This window comes from Lotus japonicus, chromosome 5 (genome assembly GCF_012489685.1).
Source record: "Lotus japonicus ecotype B-129 chromosome 5, LjGifu_v1.2".
NCBI classification, from domain to species: Eukaryota; Viridiplantae; Streptophyta; class Magnoliopsida; order Fabales; family Fabaceae; genus Lotus; species Lotus japonicus.
The window spans coordinates 52,293,755-52,315,588 of record NC_080045.1 but is presented as its reverse complement, the minus strand read 5'-3'; the positions used below and the strand labels follow the sequence as shown (position 1 = coordinate 52,315,588).

General features: G+C 34.8%; 2 protein-coding genes across 3 annotated transcripts; one reads left to right on the top strand and one right to left on the bottom strand.

Moving 5' to 3' along the window:
- Positions 1 to 34: 34 nt before the first annotated feature.
- Positions 35 to 5,625, bottom strand: LOC130717645 (sodium/hydrogen exchanger 2-like). Its single transcript, XM_057567963.1, has 15 exons — positions 5,268 to 5,625; positions 4,588 to 4,930; positions 4,189 to 4,307; positions 3,443 to 3,540; positions 3,146 to 3,205; positions 3,020 to 3,066; positions 2,744 to 2,938; positions 2,560 to 2,606; positions 1,856 to 1,922; positions 1,667 to 1,767; positions 1,471 to 1,572; positions 1,109 to 1,247; positions 952 to 1,014; positions 715 to 798; positions 35 to 634 (listed from the first exon to the last, which is right to left on the bottom strand). Exons 2-15 carry the CDS (start codon positions 4,759 to 4,761, stop codon positions 299 to 301), a joined length of 1,632 nt encoding a protein of 543 aa, XP_057423946.1. The 5' UTR covers positions 4,762 to 4,930; positions 5,268 to 5,625; the 3' UTR covers positions 35 to 298.
- Positions 5,626 to 14,040: 8,415 nt separating this feature from the next.
- LOC130721004 (probable serine/threonine-protein kinase At1g54610) lies at positions 14,041 to 20,437 on the top strand. Of its 2 annotated transcripts, none has more exons than XM_057571729.1 (8): positions 14,041 to 14,200; positions 14,583 to 15,026; positions 15,352 to 15,636; positions 15,747 to 16,064; positions 17,643 to 17,870; positions 18,577 to 18,677; positions 19,109 to 19,226; positions 19,711 to 20,437. In XM_057571729.1, the coding sequence occupies exons 2-8, from the start codon at positions 14,637 to 14,639 to the stop codon at positions 20,035 to 20,037; spliced, it is 1,767 nt and encodes a 588-aa protein (XP_057427712.1). In that variant the 5' UTR covers positions 14,041 to 14,200; positions 14,583 to 14,636; the 3' UTR covers positions 20,038 to 20,437. The 2 variants fall into 2 exon arrangements, with proteins under 2 accessions (XP_057427712.1, XP_057427713.1); XM_057571730.1 differs by having other exon boundaries at positions 14,054 to 14,200; positions 14,586 to 15,026.
- The last annotated feature ends 1,397 nt before the right edge of the window (positions 20,438 to 21,834 follow it).

The window sequence follows — 21,834 nt, the reverse complement described above, 5'->3', positions numbered from 1 at the left end:
TGAGGCAGAAATTGCATATTAAAAACCCATCAAATTCACAAACTTTTTAGTGGCAGTAATATATTAAGTTAGCATCAGGTATTCAAACATATAGTACAATACGAATCAAATATTTCAAGAAAACCAGAGATGGCTTATGGAAGTGGTAATGGCAGTACACAGCCTTCTCAGTTCTAGCTACCCAAAGAACTAAACAAAATTTCGTTACTGGTTTCTTACAAATACACTGTTTCATCTTCACAAATTGAACGTAGTTTACAAAAATACACAATAACACATTTATTGGCCTTTCTTCTTCTCAATGCCATTGATGACCGTTGCTGCGGTCAGATGGTGAGCCAGGTTCTACGGGAACAAAACCTCTGCCGCCAAAAACAGGACGCATGAATGAATTATCAAACTTGCGCCATAAACGATGAACGGTGTGTGTTGGAGTGGAAAGCAAGGCACGGATGCTGCTTGGACGACGAATTTCATGGGCATCGAAATCGCCTACAGAATCTTGGGCACTTCCTAGAAGTGGGACAGTGAATGATTTTGGAGTAGATGGATCTAGGGAAGCCATGCTGTCTGTTTTAGTATCAGTATGCGGTAGTAAAAGCCTTATCAGTGGCTTAGTTAGCATACCAAAAACCTGACAAATTGCATTTGTGTTAGTAACATGATTAACTCTACTGATTGAGGATATCAGAAACTACAAAACAGATATCTTACCACTGTGCTGACAAGCACAACAGTGATGGTGCTCGTGATCATGATTGCATTGGACCGCAGTGAAGTATGCCCCGACATGGTGAACTGCATAATATAATAGTTAGTATCAGTAATTACGCAACAAAGACTATCTCCAGTGACCACTATTTTTATTGTTTTGCTTTGACTAAGGGATCAGTCATTCAATTTTCCAGGAAAAAATAAACGAAGAACTCTAATCTGTGGTAGCACTCCTACCTGATTATAAGCGAGTGCCATAGAAACAGCACCTCTCATAAGACCAGCCCACCAAATGATCACCTAGAATGAGAAGTTATGAGAAAATTGTTAGCATAACTTGCTATTAGAACAAGAAATCCACAAAATGAAACTCGTAGAAAGAAATTAGCCATACTTGTTGTCTGAAGCTGATTTTGTCATTCTGCGATTTCTTAGCCAAGTTGGATAAGAAGGACAAAGGGAAAACAAAAGCTGCTCTTCCAAGAAGTATTAGACCCAACAATACTGAACTCACTGCTACAGATGTTCCAGGGCTGCACAAGAAACCAAGCGTGGCACATGAATTGTTTTTCTATTATATAACAAAAGGGAGTTTTCTGACGAACAATTCAAGAATGAAGGATAAAATTTCCAAAAAGAAAAGCAGAAAACAGCAATTTGTTGACATAAAAGAATGTCATTCAACAATTGTTACAAAAACGTTAGTGTCTCAATGATTGCAGTGTGCACTAGTCTCTGAGAGGACATGGGACATACCTATCACTAACAAACTTCCATTTTTCAATGTCCAGGGCATCCATCCCAACATAAAGGAAGATGAAGGTCTCAGCAACAAACGACAAGGTAGCAAAGGCGTGCCTGAGAGTTGAACAAAAATTATATGTTTAGGTATAATAAACTCGGACGGCGTATTAGCGTATATAGCTAGAGGAAAACTGTTCAGGAGACATACTTGGTAGTGATTCTTGAACTCTCAGTCACATTATGCCAAGTATAATGAGACATAACAATCCCACAAAAGAATACGGTGAGAATTCCACTCAGATAAGCTAACTGCAGAAGATGTAGATACATCAGCATAATGCTAATGACAAATGTTAACAACATCTCAAGAGCATCACTGTAGTTCTTTAATACTTACTTCGGCCAGCATGTAGGAAAGGTATGCCATTAGCATCATAAGAGCAACCTCACGATCTGTAGAGTGCCTGGAATAAAGGAGAAAATTGTTGAACCTCAGTAAAGAATTGTTTCAAATCATCCTGTGGAAGCTCTAAAAAACCTTGCACTCAATGTAGAAGCACAAAAACTGACATACACACAGTTACACACGGAGAGATGCCAAGCTATTAACAATTCCATTGAACTAATGTAACTCTATTTTTCTTAAACAACAAGAAAAATTAAGACAATTGAGAATGATACCATTCATACACAACAAGAATTCAGGAGCGAAGTTTACTTCTATAATCTATAGTCTATACTAGAAATCCAGAAACAAGCCTCATGCAATCTTGTCATTATCGTGATCTTTTCATTCGGTTATTCACTTATTTGATAAAACACGTTCACTTAGACATTGTAAGAAATCATTTATAATGGATTAATAACATTTAGCACCAGTTAACTGGTGAACTCTCCATAAACTGTAGACTTTATGTCCACCTAACAAAACATACAAAATCTGAGATTGCGAGAATCCGGGACTCAATTTATTATCATGAAACTGTCTACAACTACATTTTTACTATGAATAAACTGCATATATACAATATAAAACAGTGGAATACCATCATGGTTACTGTTGAAAAGACGATAGAAATGACAAAAGTGTCAATACTATACCTGCCAATGTATAGCTTTTTAATGATGTAAGCACTGAGAAGACCTGTCTACAAGGTGATGGAGAAACATTAGACCAGAGCCACAAGCCTTACAAATTTTTATGTGCATGCTCATCCTTGTTATAGATCTTGTCTGTGTCTATGTGATGTATGCTTGAGAGAATTAGAGGGAGAAAGAAACTTACCAAAACCCCAAGCAATGTGCTTGCGATAAACAGATACAAGAAGTTGCCCAAAAAGTGCAAAGCAATTGAAGAATTAATTTGATTGAGGTCAAAGCTTTGGATTGCATTGAAAAGCACCACTGATGTAGCATCATTCACAACACCCTCCCCAAATACAAGACTGTACAGCAAAGGTGTCTCATCTTGATTTAACACCTGCATCACCATTTATAATTCCAGTAATTAGCTGCAATATCTTAGTTGCTGGGAGTATGAAAAATTTATATCGTTACAGACCTGCAATGTGCAAACAGAATCTGTAGCAGCAAATATTGCACCAATTGCTGAAAATCAACACAAATTAGTAAGTCACATTCCTATAATGAGGAGTTGCTAAGTAGAAGAGATTGACTTGTATAATACCTAGTAAATCCCCCACTTCCAGTGGACCAACATCTATCCACTTAAAAGCTTGCGTAGCACCTGAAATAATGCCTCAAATTTAAGTCAGCAGAACTAGACAAATTTCTCCTTGGTCAGTTTCCTTAAAGTTACTATATATTTACTCTATCACGGTGATTTCTAAAACCGCAAAAAGTTCCCAATTGATAAATTTAGTTTAGTAACAAATCAACAATTGTCTGAGCTTACAAATTATTTTTTTACATGTCAAATATTAGATAACAAGGTAATAAATAAAGCCAAAGGGGTAAGACATACCCAAAGTTATGATGGTGCAAGATATCAATGTACCAATAGCACCAAACATCGTGATGGTCATGAAGTTAACAAAAAACTGCTTCTTTTTCACCTGAAACCTGAAACAAATTGCAGAGAACAAATTCATTACAAAATAACCACTGCAATCTATCATAGACAAGATGAAATTCAGAAAATGAATAAAAATCAATTTTCAGATTGCAGAATAAGAATTTTAGAAGGGGAAAACAGTGATTCTGATTTTTTTTGTATGGCATAATACATTTCATGCTCATAACAGAATAGCCGTTTTTTAATTGCACAGTCAAGTAAGTAACTATTATTCAGAAGAGTAAAGAGATGCAATCACCCTTACTACATGCAAGAAAGAGCCAAAAGATGGGTAGAGTTTACTTAAGTTTTGCATTATTTTACATTATTGAAATATTGAAAGATGAAAATCCACAAAATTAGGACTCTTGTATAAAAGCAAGCAAATGAACAGAGTGCTAGTACTAGCTATATTTTAAACACAGATTCTATAGATGCCATATGCTCCTAAAATTTCACTGCTATTAAGTATGTAACGTTAATTATGATTGATCTGCTGAAATCTTTCTTTGGCTGCGAACAAATCTTCATTTCCACTATGATTCATGAAGAGGCAAAACAAAAACACCCTGCTTTTAATTAGACAATGATAATAAATAAACACAGTGCCCACATTGTTTCCTTACTAGAAACTAAGATGGTGCAAAAATACTTACCCGGCATTAAATATTATAGGCGGGAGAAGGTATATAAAGAAAAGATCTTCACTGAAAACTAGAATATGCGAGCTTGTACCACCACTAAACAGCAAAATAACTACGCCAACACAGACACCCTGAGAACAATCCATATGAAAGTTAGCCATCATCCAATATAAACAATATAAAGAAAAAGCTGCACACAAACTTAGAGCATCTCTGGTTTACCGTTAAAAAAATATGAAAACTGGAAAATAACATATGCTGAACTACATCAACAAAAAGTGTCTCGAAATGTTACTTTTCTGTTTTCATACTTTCTAACAAGCATAAAAAACCATAGACATTATTGCCTAACGAGCTCATTTCTTTACAATGATTCATTGGCAAACAAGCTAAAGGAAAGTAAACTCTTACAATCACAAGGGCAGTGATAGACTCATTCATCCAACGATTCTCCTCAAGAAGATGGCCAAGGACTATACAAGCACATAGAAGTGCCACAAACAAGTTCATGGAAACTATGGAGGCATGGTCAGAAGTGGACACCATTTGCAGTTTTGAAACAGCAGAAATAAGACCAAGACCCATTTTGTTCCACCCTCCACAATGAGTAATCACAAAAGCAGATTTGAGATTTCACACAAATTCAAATAATTCCTTAGTTGCCAAGTTCAAAATCAAGTGGTAAAATGATCCAAATTTATATCTCTGAGCTGTCCATTTCATAAACCATCTGATCTCATCAACAAAAGCATCTCTGCAATTACAGTAACAAACACAAATGAAAAAATTTTCCATAAATTAAAAATGTTGACACCAGCAGCACCTACTTGGTAGCAACTAGCAAGATTCTTCCTAAGATGCATACATTAAAATTAAAAAAACAAAATTATGGGGGGCAAAGACAAAATTGTAAAGAAATTAACCTCTAAGCATAATCAATTCAAATTTAAGGTGATGAAGTTTTAGAAAAAAAAAATCAAAACATTTTTTGGTTAAATATTGAACAAGAGAAGATGAAACCCTGCTACAGCAAAACCAGAAAGAGAATTTGGAGATAAACAATTGGCTGATTCAGCTGAAAAAGTGCTTACCAAAGCGCTTAACAGCAACATTGAGAATAGTATCTATGATTTTGACGGTATTCCAAAGAATTCGAACAGAGAAAGCTAAGAACCAGTCCCTTGTTCGAATTCCCGGCGAATCTGAAGACTTGTTCAGCTCTGTACGATGGTTCAACCCGGGAATTTATTCAGGGAACAACAATCAAGCTCAAAACGAGAAAGAAATCAGGTAAAGAAGCAACAGAGAAACGACGAGAAAATTGAGAATGGAAGGGAAAAATTAGCGTGGAAGCGAGAAATGAGGGGAAGATGAAAGCTCTGGAAAATGAGAGAAAATGGAAGACGATCGTTGAGAGGATAGTGCGGACAGAGACAGAAGAAGAGAAACAGAACACGGTTCATAATATCTATCAAGGAGGTTTGTTAATGTACGACGCGTGCGTGTTAAGCTAAGCAGCTTGGATGACTTGGATGCTGATTTGGGGATCGTGTGGTGTGTGACCTGCCACGGGGGATTTGATAAGCTTGATTAGTGGTACACTAATCACGCTTATGTAAGCGAGGATTGTTACACGTGATTGGAGTAATTTTCTCTCCTCAATTATTCACTTTTAAGTTTGGTTTAATTACATTTTTTGTTGTCATAATCTCATGGTTTCATACATGTGTGATTTTGCTAAAATAATCTACATCACAATTAGGGTATTTGCTTTTCGGTTTGACCACTTTTAGGTGAAATAAAAAATTGATCCAATTAAAATTTATTGATTCGATTTTGATCGATTGTTAGTAAAAAAAAAAAAATCAAAACTGAACCGATAATGAACGGTTTGGATCGGTTCGTTTCATTTTTTTCACAACTTCTTCTTTTTTGTTAATATCAATTCTACAACTTTAAATATATAACAATCACATATGATTCACAGCTTAACAATGCATAAAAATGACAAATCAATAACTCAATCATAACTTAATCACAAATCCATAATCAACAACTTAAGTACTTAACAATGTAGAAATGCTTAAAGTAGTGTTTAATATTAGTACCATTACAAATTAAAAATAGAAAAAAAAAACATAATAAGTTTAACAAACATAAAAAGTCTAACATAAACAAATATTTATTCCAAACATTTTTTTAATAAATAAATATATATCATCGGTTTGGTTCATCAATTCATTGGTTTTAATTTTTCAAACCGTGAACAAAAATAATCTTCATTAGTTTTTATTGGTTTTGAACCGAATAACAAAAAATCGATCTAATTGCTTTCGTTCGGTTTGGTTCGTCGGTTTCATCGAATTAATCCGATCTAATGAACACCCCTAATCACGATAGTAGATATATAGTTGAGTTCCTTAAGCATGTAATTAAAGATTTAATCATTTGGCAATACATATGAAGAAACATTTGTTGGGGGAGACATATCCATTTAATAAAATTTCAGAGTTTCAAGAAATTAGTCTCATGACTATTAGTAATTTCTTATTTTTTGCAGTATTGATTTGTTTGATTAAAATATATATATGGATGTTTTTATTAAAGAAAATTAAACAAAGTCTAAACTTGAATCATGAAGTGTGCATATTCATTGTAAACATGGTCGTTTAGTAACTTGATTGCATGCACGTTGCTTGTTTCCAGCATCATGCGAAGGGTTTTGGCACCACCGTTCATCACGTTACAAGATTGTACCAGATTTGGTTTGCGCTCAAAATAATTGAGTTTTTTTTTGAAAGTCAAAATAATTGAGTTTAATGGTATGTTGTGTTGGTTTGCTTTTCTTTTGCTAAATTTGGCGACTCCTTCTACCAACATTTCCCGATTATTGGGATTCCTGTCAGTCAGATCAGGGGCTCACTCACTGTCACTGCATTCATGGCATTAGGTTTTAACTTCAATAATATGGCATTAATTGTTTTAACTTCAATAATATGGTATTAATTTGTCATATTCATATAATTGGTTATTTTTGCCTTTAACCAACCTATTTATACTTTGTTTGAAAAATGAGGCGGAAAAAGTTGAGTGTAGAGAGGTAAGAGAAAAAAAAGTCATGTGATGATTGATGAATTTCAATTTTATATGTTTTTGAATAAACACTTCCAATTTTCAATTTATCTTAGTTTATCTTTAACACCTGGTGATATTTGTTTTTACAAAATAATAAGCAATTGCATTCGAAAATATTCAGTAGAATGTCCAAAAGAATACGTAATTTGATACATGGTGGTGCCTACTAACCCAAGTTTCATTCTCATTTATTAAAGAAAACTTTGCTAGAAAATGAGTAGTTTTATTTGTAAACATGACCAAAGGATAAAAAGGAAAAGGAAGAGGAAAATCTCTTAATTTCAAACCATGTAATACACCCAAGGCCTATGCTGCTATGCAACATAAACACCCTGGCTAGATGTAATTTTTTTTTTTTTGATATTAATGGGGCAACAGCCCAGAAAAACAAGAACAACTCCTTCTTTGTTTCCTTGGCTAGATGTAATTTTCACACAAAGGCTAGTTGTTGCCGCATTGCCATAATGCCATATGAGTCCCTCAAAACAACACCCCTACACTCAACTTATCACCACAACACGCAACATCCGAGCTAAGCTTAATCACACCAACAGCAGGCTGGATTTATAGGTTTTTTTTTTGAATTTTTTTTTTCAAAAAAAATGTTTTTTTTAGATTGTTTGAAGAAAGAAAAGGTGGAAGAAAACTTAAATATTTATTTATTTTTCCTCTAATTTATTTAAATAAGTGAAATTTTAATATAAAACTTGAGTTGTGTAGAATAGTATTTAGGCGATGTTACTCACGTCAATAAATAATTAGTTAAAAATATTTGAATTTCTGTAGATTGTTTGAATAAATAAAATATGAAAAGAGAACTTCAATATTTCATCCTCCCAATTTTCAAAAAATTGATAAGAGAGAGAGAGAGAGTCGTAGAAGAATAGATTATTTAGGCGGCATTTCAATATTGCATGCGTCGATAAATTATTAGTTTTTTAAATGGATAAATAATTAGTATGTTGACAAATGCAAAATAGACTAATTTTGTTATACTATTCAAGTATTCATTGAAAATGACAAAGTATTGTTAAAAAAATTTGAAAAATGACAAAGTATCGTGATAGCATCATTGGGCCACGTACTTAAGAGTATCACACCTCTGTACAAAAAAAAAGAGCGTGACACCCAGGCTCAATAGAACTGTTAACATAACAAAGTGGATGAATGATTTTATTTAGATAATTTTAGAAAATTTACCCCAATTTTTTTGTATTTCCCTAAACATGGCGTTACATGCTTTAGGCCCCGTTTGGAAAAACAGCTTAATTAAGCACTTATGGTTATAAGCACTTATGACATAAGCGCTTATTCATAAGCTATTTTTGAAAATTTATTGAAATAAATTAAAAATAAGCTGTATATAAGCATAAACTGTTTTTCATAAGCTATTCTGAGTAGCTTGTGAAAATAAGCTGAAAATAGCTTATGGCAGGTCATAAGCTGTTCGCATAAGCCCTCCCAAACACTGACATAAGAGCTTATGCTATCAGATAAGCTCAAATAAGCTCTTTCAAACTGGGCCTAAACTGTAATCTGGGGTTACTTTTGGCCCTACCGCCTTAGTATACGTTTCTACCCTTTATGTTAATCAGCACCCACAAGAAAATTGAATGAACATTTATCTTTTTTATTGCCTTTTTCTCTCATTGATGTAAAACCCTAACTGTTTTGCCTATTTTTTATATTTCTTAATTTGAGAGGGTTAACTATATTTCAAAAGTTAGCTTAATAGATGAGAACTGTATTCTCATATATAATGGTTATCTTGGTTATATTTCTAGTTAATGCGAGACTTCTCAACACATCTCTCACACTCAGAGCTAAACGTCTGAAACGTGCAATATGAAAGAATGAACATTTGCGTGACCCATATACGCGTAGTCCACTAAACGAGTACAGGACAAGTTTTTATACCATTTTAAAATTTGGGAGACCTAACTTTACCTCAAAATTTAACTATCTCAAGAGATCATAATTGTTTTGCTATAAGGTTATCTTATTCATATGTTTTGTTAATGACTTCTCAATAATTACAATCATAGTTGTTAAAATTAGACCTAATTAGCCCTTTAGCCAAGAAATGTCAAGTCACCAGTTCACTTGAAAGAGAAAATATGTTAATGTCGGAATCAGTGAGAGTCGGTAACATTGATCATATTTCAATTTTTTATTTTTATTTTTATTTTTAATTTTAAAAAAATTATTCAAATAAATATCTAATGCGAATGATTCACCTTACTTTACCATCCTTCCTATTGACTTTTTAATTATCTCATAAGATATATAATCTAACAGTTAATTTTAATTTTAATTATATTTTAACATTTACATTAATAAATTATATATTATTTAAAAAATATTCAATATTAATGGTTTAACTACTTTTCGATTTGACTATGCTTAAATAAATAAATTTTCAGAATTAGTATTTTCGGACCCAATTTTAAATTATTGATTACTAGTGATACACAACACAAAATACATTTTCATATATTTGCAAAAAGTAACTTGGTTTGGCTTCACCAACGGGGTTCTCATGAATATGGAGTCAAAGGTACCTTGTCCCAACAAACATGATACTCTCCTGTCTCCTCTACGCTTTCACGAGGAATCCATCTCTAAGTAGAAAGTACTCTATTTTCTAACTTCGTTTTTTGTGTTTAACAACTTTTTCATCTAAATGAGACATGAGTTTAACTAAGTGCGACACATGTTTCTCCGATCCAAAGTGTTGGATTATTGAGGGTATATTGGTATTGGTATTGGTATTTTGTGTGGTTTATCGGTTCTGTGTTGTTTTTATTGGTTGGTTGGTTTGCTAACCAATGTTCAGAGCCTCACCCTAGACGTGTTCTCCCCAAAAGCTCTATCTTTGAAGTATTTGAAAGACCCTGTTTCAGAAGATTGGGGGATAAGAGAATGATGATAATTTAGAGAATGAGATGTTCGATATAATGTCTCTCGAAAAATTGGTGAAGTTTGAGAGACAGAGATTAAACGCAACGTGAACCGAGATTGAGAAGGAGAGGTCGAAGGCTTCCAGGACGGTGGAGGGGATCATGGCCATGATTCTGCGGTTGCAGATTAAGTCAATCAATTCCGAAGGATGGTGAAGCAGAACCATGAGTGCAATTAGAATGTGATTGAATCGTTCATGTGGAACGTTATGCAGCTCAAAAGTGGGGGGGGGGGGGGCATAAGAGAATGATGATAATTTAGAGAATGAGATGTTCGATATAATGTCTCTCGAAAAATTGGTGAAGTTTGAGAGACAGAGATTAAACGCAACGTGAACCGAGATTGAGAAGGAGAGGTCGAAGGCTTCCAGGACGGTGGAGGGCATCATGGCCATGATTCTGCGGTTGCAGATTAAGTCAATCAATTCCGAAGGATGGTGAAGCAGAACCATGAGTGCAATTAGAATGTGATTGAATCGTTCATGTGGAACGTTATGCAGCTCAAAAGTGAGGGAGATTCAGGTCAATCAGGTGCTCAAAAGCAACTTATCGTTATCTCTCTTCCATGGATGTTGAAAAAGGAGAAAATGGGAACAAAACCTAATCACGGAAATTAAACACTTTTGTGCGATGTTAAATTTAGTTAACATTTAAAAAAAATGTCATATAATGCTTACTTGAACTTCCGCTTTATTTGGAAAAAAACACTAACGTTAATGATAGAAAGTAAAAAAACAAAACAAAAAACAAAAGATGAATTTTCTTATAAGGACTAATCCGAAAATATGGTAAATAAAGTAAAAAAAAAATACGAGAGTAGCTAAATATAAGAACTAAAAATGATAAAATACTAAAATAATAAAAATAACTATTAAAGAAATTACTAAGGAATGAGATGGTAAATATGAGCTGGCCGGATATTACTCTCCTTAAGGAGTGTGGTGAGTTTGGGTATTCACAATACTCGGTTGAATAATGTTACTCTCCAACCAGTATCATATGAGAATGGTGATGATTTAGAGAATGAGATGTTCGATATAATGTCTCTCGAAAAATTGGTGAAGTTTGAGAGACAGAGATTAAACGCAACGTGAACCGAGATTGAGAAGGAGAGGTCGAAGGCTTCCAGGACGGTGGAGGGGATCATGGCCATGATTCTGCGGTTGTAGATTAAATCAATCAATTCCGAAGGATGGTGAAGTAGAACCATGAGTGCAATTAGAATGTGATTGAATTGTTCATGTGGAACGTTATGTAGCTCAAAAGTGAGGGAGATTCAGGTCAATTAGGTGCCCATAAGCAACTTATCGTTATCTCTCTTCCATGGATGTTGAGAAAGGAGAAAACGGGAACAAAACCTAATCACGGAAATTAAACACTTCTGTGCGTTGTTAAATTTAGTTATTATTTAAAAAAAATGTCATATAATGCTTACTTGAACTTCCGCTTTATTTGGAAAAAAACACTAACGTTAATGATAGAAAGTAAAAAAACAAAACACAAAACAAAAGATGAATTTTCTTATAAGGACTAATCCGAAAATATGGTAAATAAAGTAAAAAAAAATACGAGCGTAGCTAAATATAAGAACTGAAAATGATAAAATACTAAAATAATAAAAGTAACTATTAAAGAAATTACTAAGGAATGAGATGGTAAATAGTTTTTCGATGAAGCAAAAAAAAAAAGAGATGGTAAATATGAGCTGGCCGGATATTACTCTCCTTAAGAAGTGTGGTGAGTTTGGGTATTCACAACACTCGGTTGAATAATATTACTCTCCAACCAGTATCATATGTGGCATGCACATGTAGGCTTGAATTAATTTTCATTTTGCAATTTCTTTTTATCTTTCAACATTACAATTTTTTAAGCTTCAATAAGTTTTTAGGTCGTTATTTATGCTCAAGTTTGATTTTGATACACTCCATCTAATTCTTTTTCTCTACTTTTATAACTAGCTTTGATTTCAGTCTCCATTTTATAATATGTCAACGTTAACCGACCATTTTATTAACAAATGGTCATGTTATCATTGTCATATAAAATAATCTTATATAAATCGTGTAGCTGCGAAATCATAACTTATAACTTGTAATGAACACTTTTAATGTGAAGTTTGGATTCGAGTCTAATCATCTTTTATAAGATTATTTTAAATACATGCTAATGTGATTTTTTATTAGCCATAAGTAATCATAAATCTTAGATTGAAACCAAAATTATCAGTTAAAGTAAAGTTGGATTGGGGTGTCTACTGTGCTTCCAAGGGACGTGCGTGGCCATATTTTACAATTCCAACAAAGGTGGACCAAAAGCAAATTCAGGGGATTATTTCCAATTTGGTTAGCGACAGCTTGGACGATCTGGCTTCTAAGGAATGAGGTGGTTTTCAGGGGTGGTGTGCTGTGTATTTCTACTGCTATGGAATTAATTAAGTGGCGGTCCTGGCAATGGCTGAAAGCACATTCAAGTAGCTTCTCTTATTCTATGTTTGAGTGGTATTCACAACCACTAGTGTGTTTAGATGCTGTTTGAGGAATGTGCAAGTACGAGGTTCTGTAGTAGAGAATTACAAGGAATATACATGTATTGGTTTGGGTTATATTGTTAAACTTAACAAAGATGTCTCCTTCTTGATGCTTTGCCAGGTTGTTGTTCACTGTTGGTGCGTCTTTGACCCACTAAGGGAAGCTTGGGAACGGCTCTGATGGGGGATGCTTGTTTACATCCAAGTTTGATAATTGTATTAGTTTATTGGGCATCTCATTTTAAATTCATGTAAACTTGTCTTTTTATTTTTTTTTTCTCTTTTGTATTTTGGGTTGAGTACCCCTTGTACTCCCATTAATACACATTTTGCTTATAAAAAAAAAGTTAAAGTAAAGTTAGGAAATAGAGACTTTTTTTTGGTAAATGGCGCTAAAGAAAGGATGCTTCAAATGAGGAACTCCAAGGCTATTAGCGAGCAAAAGAGGAGCAAGTCCCGGAGGCGGCACCGGAAACAACACCGTCTGCACAGCACACATATCAGCACCAAGCTTCGCCATAAAATCAGCAGGAAATAGAGACTAAAACTAAGTCTATGAGTAAAATGAAAATAAAAAATATACTTAAGTCTATATTTGCGGTAAAATTTCGAAAGATGTACAAAAGAAGCCTTAATTTTGTTATTGTTTTTGTGGTTGGATGGTAAAATATAAAAAAACTCAATCATCCATTTTTTAATATATCTTTCAATTCTTTTTAACATGTTAATAATTTTTTGAATGTCATAAAATTTCTCAACTTTCTACTTTTCCAACCCAAATTATCAATGTTATGTTTGATCCCATTCTGAGATGTTTATCGAACGCTAAATATGCAGCCAAGCACTGATTTTTTATTTATTTAGCGCTCGATAAACAATTAAACATGTAAGAATGAAATGAAGTATCAGATTTTTAGTGTTGACGAGTCTTATTTAGGGTTTTGTTAGAATTTTTCTAGGGTTGCATTGTTGCGTGTTTCCTTCGTGTCCCTGTTTGGTTTTTCTTCCCTTGGTGTCTTGAGCTTTTTTCTCTTTTGATGGAGTTTTCTCTATTTGGGGCCCTTTGCCGGTGTGGCTTTCGTTGTCTATGATGTTCATTTTCTCTAGTCATTTTTTAGCTTTGTCAATTTTTTTTATCCCTTTAAGGATTGTGTATCTTGTCAATTTATTCAAATATATTTTCCTTAAAAAAAAAAACCAACGCTAAGTAAGTTAAAAAATAAAAATAAAAAAAGTTTGTAAGAAAGAGATTTGTAGCTTTGACTTTATGTAAGAGTGGGAAGATCTCTTCCTTGGTCTTCATATTCCTTCTCTTTGTCTGAAACAGAAGCAGAAAAGACGGCTTAAGACCAAACATCACAGGAACACACAAACACAGGAATCTCCAATCACTGTTACTGTAAGACTCTCTCTCTTCCTTGCTACATGAAGCACAATCTTTTTTTTCTGTTTTTGTTATTTGCCCCTTTTCTTTCTAAATCCATCACGTGCTCTATGTGGGAAAATTATAAACTGGATCACTTTGACACCACACTGAATCTTGCTATCTTTGACCTCAACTGAATTTCAAATTGATTCATGGGTCTGTTTGTGCTCCTGCATCTTGTGGGCCATTGATGCATAAGTTTCTTGCTTTCATGGGTTGATGCCACCAATTTTTGTAGGTTTATTACCAAGTTAATTAAGGATAAAGTATGTTATTCATGCATAAGGATAATTATAATTACAGTCATGCCTGTGTTTTTTTCATTGGATTAATTTGGTGATTGTTTGGTGATCAGAAGCCTCAGATAAGGAAACCATGTCAATGAAATGAAGCTTGGATTCGGGGAGAAATGGGGTGTGTGATTAGCCGAGAAGTGTCATCGGGAATAGTCTCTGAGGTGAAGGAGGAGAAGAGTTTGAGGGTTGACTCCAACAAGAAGGTAGATGAAGTGTCCACTAGCAGGGCTGAGGATAGTGTGGTAGAGGTTCAGAATGGTGACAAGGTTAAGGAGAAGAACGGAGATAAGGGTGGTGATAATGGGGTTCGGCCGCCAAGGGGTGAAAGAAGATCAAAGCTAAACCCAAACCCAAACCCAAACCCGAGGCTAAGTAATCCTCCAAAGCATTTGCAAGGGGAGCAAGTAGCAGCTGGATGGCCATCTTGGCTTACAACAGTGTGTGGGGAAGCCCTTAATGGGTGGATTCCGCGAAAGGCTGACACATTTGAGAAAATAGATAAGGTGAGTTTGTGTTTCTGTCAATTTTGAACTTTAGTCACTTTTGGGTGTATGTGTTATACTTAACTTGTAATGGAAATGCATTTGATGAGTCATGCTGTATCACTGATATGTGGGTGTGGTTTGAAGTTGAGATCATGGTTGATTGATGTTGTAATAGTGTTGTCCAAACTCATGATGCATCATCGGAATGATCAATCTGTGATTAGGGTTAAAAGGAATCGATCCTGCATTATTTGAGACTGAATTTATATATTGTAGAATGTTTCATTTGCTTTTTCTCTTCTCATACTTGTTTTCTTTTTCTTTGATTATCCTGTCATATTAGATTGGTCAAGGAACATATAGTAATGTGTACAAAGCTAAAGACTTGTTGACGGGTAAGATTGTTGCCCTGAAAAAGGTTCGATTCGACAATTTGGAACCTGAGAGCGTAAAATTCATGGCTAGAGAGATTCTTGTTTTGCGAAGGTTGGATCATCCCAATGTTATAAAGCTAGAAGGTTTAGTTACATCCAGAATGTCCTGGAGTTTGTATTTGGTGTTTGAATACATGGTGCATGATTTAGCTGGACTTTCTGCAAGCCCTGATATCAAGTTCACAGAGCCTCAGGTTAGACCAGGTTTGACTTAATAATTTGAGAAATAAATCGTTATCCTTTGATGCACTTTTTTTTTTCAGTTGGCAGTATTTGATGACTCCAAAGACTATGTTCACTGCAGGTTAAATGCTACATGCATCAACTGCTTTCAGGACTTGAGCACTGTCATAATCGGCGTGTACTTCACCGTGATATCAAAGGATCAAATCTTCTTATAGATGATGAAGGAGTACTGAAAATTGCTGACTTTGGACTTGCATCTTTCTTTGATCCAAACCGCAGGCATCCGATGACCAATCGTGTAGTTACCCTGTGGTACCGACCTCCTGAATTGCTTCTTGGTGCAACGGAATATGATGTGGGTGTGGACCTTTGGAGTGCTGGTTGCATTTTAGGAGAGTTATTGGCTGGGAAACCAATTATGCCTGGTCGTACAGAGGTGAAACTGAATGTCTTGTTTTAGCAAATATGATTTTTCATTCTTCTCAATCTATGACCAACAATTAGTGTTATACAAAATTTCTGTTTTGAAATGGTGAAAGAAAAATTACATATCCTAATGAAAGAGCCCTCTTTCTAGTGACGTGTGTATGTATCTTTTGCTCGTTGCATGGAAGTCCTCTCCCTCCCCCTACCCAACCCTCCCTTCTCACAGAGGTAATGGCTATGGGCATTTGACCTTAGCCTTGTTCTGTCCTTTAGAAGATCTGCTTTGTGCATACTTTCTATGAAAATGAGGACATGCAATCGATGAGAAATCAACTAAAAAGGCATAATAAATACTCCCTCCGTTTAAGAGTTCATTAATTGATGTTATAATTTGACTGAAACACCCTTATTTAATATGAGTTATATGAATGAGAGAGAATGAAAATCATTGGTTAACTAATTGGTGAGAATTGTGATTGGTGGAAATAAGAGGTGGTACTTGGGAGATACAATATTAAATGAGGGCATGAATGGAAGAGAATGAGATAAAATGCTTTGAAAATGTAAAATAACAATGGTTTTGGAACAAAACAAAAAAGCTAAAACTACAATAGTTTTGGAACGGAGGGAGTAATGAAGGCCTGAGTAACTGCATAGTTTGATAAGTTGTTATGCTACTCAAACAATCAGATGTGCCTCTGTTGAGCTTTAAAACTTTATTGATGAACGTAGAAATAGAATAAACAAAACTGCAGCTCAGATAATGTAGAAGCTAGTGAATAGAAAAAGGCTGTAACTGCTTGTTACTTCTCGTAGTCTCTCTGATCTCAATGAATAATTGCATCATTGCCTTCTCAATGAATAACTGCTTTTCATTTCTGCATCTGTATTCTGTCCCCTTGGCTTTAGGTCACTTGTTGAACCTGTTTAATGTACATGTACTATGTGAGAACATAAACTTGGTAAAACGGAGATTAGGTAACATGATTATTATGGGGGGCTGAACAGTGGTCAGTGGGACATTTCTTAGAAAATTTCTGAGGTCGATGAAGTGGTGAAGCACAACCAGATGTTTCTTGACCGGAGTAATGAACACAATAAAGGCTGTAAACTATTAGTAATTCATAATGTTATTTCTCTAAACATTTTCCCTAGCTGACTGGTATAAATTCATAGTCACATGTTACTAAACTGTGGCTTCATGCTGAATCAACTAATGCACCCTCAAAATTAAAAGGACAACCAACGCATGCATTTATTAGGATTTAGAGAAAGTGGAGATTATGACAATAGTAATAGTAACTGTAATAGTAATTTACTAATTTTGGTTCGGTTATCTATCTATGCATTGTGGACTGACATCTAGGAAATTGCATTCTCTTAATGTCTACAAGGTTTATTTATTTTTTATTATTTAAATGCATCTCTAAGTGCGTTTTGAGTAACTTAAGTGGTGTACTGGATCTTATGTCTAGTTCTGACACGTCTTGCATATTTTGACGGAATGTATATTGCATTAGGGATATTTGCTGGTTGTTTGAAACATGCACTGGGTATGTTCTGACTCTTTTGTCGAATACTTACACAGGTGGAACAACTACATAAGATATACAAACTTTGTGGTTCACCTTCTGATGAGTATTGGAAGAAGTCAAAGTTGCCTAATGCGACCTTGTTTAAACCTCGAGAGCCATACAAAAGATCCATACGAGAGACATTTAAAGATTTTCCGCCTTCTGCTCTGCCCCTTATTGACACTCTTCTTGCAATTGATCCAGCAGAACGGAAGAGTGCCTCAGATGCTCTAAGAAGTGAGGTAGGCTCTTGAAGATTACTGATCTTTCAGACATTTAAATGCTGGGAAAGAGTATTTAAATTTTGTACTGCCTTACTATTCATATTATGATTTCATGCCACTTAGGCTGTCATAATCTGTTGGATCGTGATCTACTCTATGTGCATGTACATTACTCAAATACATACTCGAAACTATTTTTGTGAAACATATACAGCTGAATGTTATTCGGGAAGTACTATGACTTGTTTATGATGTGTAACTAGTTTTATCAGGTAGTGTGATCCTTAACTAAATGATTGCCAGTGGACCCTTAACTACAAAAATTCTTTTAGGAGCCTGGTTCAGCTTCTTATCTTGGATATCGTATACAAAAAATGTGCATGTATGTTATATACTTCTGCGACAAGAGAATTGTCCATCATTCTTGAATGTTGTCTGAGGAAAATGTAATTCTGTATCAGCGTGATGTAGTGTCTGTCTCTAAAACTTTATTTATTTTGGAATATGTATCCCTTCTTGGAATAGGGTAAACAAGTTTGATTTGATACAAATGATGGAATGAGTCACATGATTTAAATAATCATATGATAGCGTATGGGGACATTCCAACATTAATAAATGAAACTTTTCCTGAATCTGTTGCAGATGTTATCTCTGTTGAATTTAGATTTTTTTTTTTTTAAATTAAAGCCACATTTATTTTGCTTGTCTATCCTATTTGCAGTTCTTTACCACAGAACCTTATGCTTGTGACCCCTCTAGTCTTCCGAAATATCCCCCAACCAAGGAAATGGATGCTAAACGACGGGATGATGAAGCAAGGAGGTATCTGCTCTTAAACTTGCTTTCTCCATATTAGATGTAAGGCATAGAGATAATGTGTGAGAATTTTTTAAAAAGAGAAAAGATAGGCAAGAGAAAGTGAGAGAATGGTATGGGAATTGAGGTTAAGATGTTAGGTGTTGTTATTGGGAACAGTGGAAACTGAAAAACTGTTTACATGTTCTCTTTAATAGCATTAGTGATATGGGTCATAATTTTCCTTTAGGCAGGCATGTGCTAATCTTATGACTTAACATCACTAAATAAAGGGGAGTTTGCTTCAACGTACATAAACACACACACACACACTGACATTTATGGAGGTCAGGAGAGTGAAAAAGTGTTCCTTTGTTCTTACGTTATAACATCGGCTAGTTTTAATTTACCCATCCCATTATGATCAACCCTGATGCTCTTCGAATATGAATGTTCAGATTAAGAGCTGCAGGCAAAGCTCATGTTGATGGTGGAAAGAAGCATCGCACACGTGATCGTGCTGTAAAAGCTTTTCCTGCTCCTGAGGCCAATGCTGAGCTTCAGTCCAATATTAATGTATGTTAAATCAAGAGATTACTTCTATAGTTCTTCGATAATAGTATGGTTGATACATTGGTTTATCAAGTCACACAATAAATGTGGTTTAATATTATTTCTTCCAAGAAAGTGTTTTTAAATGTCAGGATTTAGAGATTTAGAGAGTAAGTAGAAAGGGCACTTAGGATTTGGCAACTGAATTTTCATCATGTTTTTTTCATTCGGACACAGGTAACTGGGGATAAAATTTTCAAGCAGTTGATTAGTGAAGTTTAATTTAAAGTAGCAGCAGCAAACTAGAAGATTAAAGCTGTTGATTTTTTTTTCTGGGCTTTGTCTAAGGATCTTATTTTATCCTCGCATAACGCATTTCTCTGTACAGCTGCTTTCCTTCTTAAAAAAGTCATTTTGATCTTTGCTGATTGAAAATCTGCCTATTCATGACTTAAAACCAAAATGTAATGTGGATTAAAGTTTGTTGCTATGTTTTCATATTTAACAGAGAAGGCGTCTAATCTCTCATGCTAATGCCAAGAGCAAGAGTGAAAAATTCCCTCCGCCGCATGAAGATGGACATCTTGGTGTCCCTCTGGGAGCTTCAAATCATATTGATCCAGATAATGTGCCTCATGATGTCTCTTTGGGTTCAACCTCATATATCTTTTCAAAGGTACCATTCCAAGCTTGGTCAGGTCCCATTGGTAATTCTGCTACTAGCATTGGTGTCACAGAGAAGAAGAAACACAATGCAGGATATGCATCGGATAGATCAAAACCACATAAAGGTTCCATCAAGGATAAGGGTAAAGGAAAGAAAATCATAGCTTAGACATTTAGTACATTCTTAGAGTCAAATTAAAAATGAATCTGTCCCTGCTGCTTCATTTTTGGTATCTGAGTCCAACTATTGTGGAATGTTCTCTTCTAAAAATATGTCCTGCTGCATGCCTGCTTCCTGAAAGTTAATTCCTTCTTACCAAGGGGTAATTGATTTTTCCCCATTTTAAAACCTTCATTTTCTTTTCATAGTTTTTATTTATTGGTTTCCATATAGATAGAGTTTTTTTGGGGAGGGGTGTTAAGTCTTGGTTTGATAGAGAATTACAATGATGTACATCGTTTATTTTTTTTATAGCGTTTTTGGAACAACTTCTTACACCAGAATCAATTCTGACCCAAAACTACTCACAGAAGCTTCTCTCTATAATTAATTTTGGCTTTAGAATTAATTGTAGAACAGTTTCCAAACATGCACTTTTACTTTGTTGTCAATATATGGGCATGAATTCTGTTTAATTTGTTGAGAATTAGAATTAATTTGAGTTGATTTTGCATCCTCATTTACAGGTCTAGGTGCTTGCACCTCTACCAAAAACTAAAATTATAGTCAAACAACCCAACATAATATGTTTCTAAATATCATTATTTTGATAATCTGTTTATAAAAGAACGTTATTTTAGTAAATCTCCCATTCTTCCTAATCTGTATCAAGTATAAAGTAAATTTATGGATGAAATTTGCTGTCAATAATTGTGCTTCTAAGAAGTTTGGTTGGAAGACATTGGTTTGGCTTTGTATTATTTTTATAAGCTAATATGAGCAGTTTATAAATATAGCTTATAAAAATAAGCACAAAGCAGCTAATATGTAGGTCATAGGCTATGTTTAGAAGTTTGTCCCAACACTTGTTCATACGCTTATGTTACAAGATAAGCTATAAGTATGTGTTAGTTTATGGATATGATGTCGGGCTTCTATTCTAACCCCCATATCCATATGTAAGTTTCATACACTCATTTGGACACATATTAATGTATTATCAATAAGGTGTATTTATGTATCTGCCCAAGCAATGAGCGGATCATTATCTAGTCAAGTAATAATTAACAGTCACTAAAAAGAGTGTTAATTAAGAAGCACTCCACATATTTATTCAAACCTTACATGCATAATGATTTTTTACCTCTAAAACTAAGTACATAGTCGAATTACACCAACTTATCTATTTAGGTATAGATATAAACTTTTCTCAGGCTCAGGCAAGAAAAGTAACTAAAACACCACCAACAGAAGCATTATTCTATGACATTGGAAACTCAATACATTACTCATTCATTTAATTTACCACACCCTCGCACCTCTAAACCTCTGTTCAGCCTCCTTACTATCAATGACTAGACCTGGTTGTCGTGATGAATGTTCATAACCTCTTGTAGCATTTCTTCTATCATACTCATCCTTGTTTGGCACAGGGTATCTGGATTGAGGAGGAGCACCAGTCACAATATTTTTAAGCAGTTCCGGTTCCTTCACGAGATCCATTCCCCTGTCAAATTGGCTTGTTAGTTCACCTGAGCTAGAAGAACCATGGCCATTAGGCTTCTTCGCCTTTGCAGCTTCCTTCTTCAACAACTCCATGGCCTCTCCAATATCATGTGTTGGTTCACTTAGTTGTGTCCCTTTTCTTGGTGCTGCAGTCCAAGCTGAAGTAAAATTTGGCCTGGTCAAACCACCAACACCTCCGCTAGGCTTGTGCTTTTCTCTGTTGATGTAATTAACAGAGTCACCATAGTCATGATCATCATGATTCCTAGTGTTGCTTCCATAGGGACTCTGTTTCTCTCT